The following is a 604-nucleotide window of genomic DNA, read 5'->3' as shown; positions in this document are numbered from 1 at the left end:
ACATGCTCCACTGAAAATTTAATGAATACAAAATGCAGCAATGAAGTTACTATTGTTTCACCTACAGAAAACTATGGCATACAAGGAAAATAATGCAAGAAACTGATAGCTCTATGAATTCTTAGACACTTTACTTCTATAACAAAAGTTGCTGCAAACTCAAAATGATAAAATTTATTTTATAAGATAACATATAAGATCACTAAACACAGAATGTTCTCACATCTCAATTATTAAAAAAGAATTGTTCTTGCTAAAAAAATTATCATCAGTGTACTCTTTGCAAATTTTCCTGACTGGCACTGTAGTAGTCTTCAGAAAAGCAATATAACCAAAGACCCTTACCTTATGCACTTTTGAACAGTGCTTCCTCACAACATAGGCTTCTCTGCCATGGAAATCACAGTATCCACACTTATATGGCTTGACACCTTTGTGTAGACGCAGGTGACGGTTGTATGAGGAATTGAAACTGCAGATATAATCACAGTGAGGACACCTATATTGCCGCATCTGAAAAGATATTTGGGTATGAGATGGAACCAGGAAGAGCTCAAATAGAACCTAAAACAGACTAAGATAGAGATAGATGACTATATTTGTA

General features: G+C 34.3%; 1 protein-coding gene across 1 annotated transcript in view; it reads right to left on the bottom strand.

Annotated features, from left to right (window-relative positions):
* The window catches only part of LOC119593776, a gene marked incomplete in the record, with an annotated part of 13,866 nt that overhangs the window by 4,608 nt on the left and 8,654 nt on the right, over positions 1 to 604 (bottom strand). Inside the window, 1 exon segment of the mRNA XM_037942798.1 lies at positions 346 to 513. Within this exon segment, the coding sequence (XP_037798726.1) occupies positions 346 to 513 (168 nt within the window).

The sequence above is a fragment of the Penaeus monodon genome, chromosome 32 (assembly GCF_015228065.2).
Source record: "Penaeus monodon isolate SGIC_2016 chromosome 32, NSTDA_Pmon_1, whole genome shotgun sequence".
Lineage (NCBI taxonomy): Eukaryota > Metazoa > Arthropoda > Malacostraca > Decapoda > Penaeidae > Penaeus > Penaeus monodon.
The sequence above is the reverse complement of the archived record's forward strand: the minus strand, read 5'-3'. Positions and strand labels throughout refer to the sequence as shown.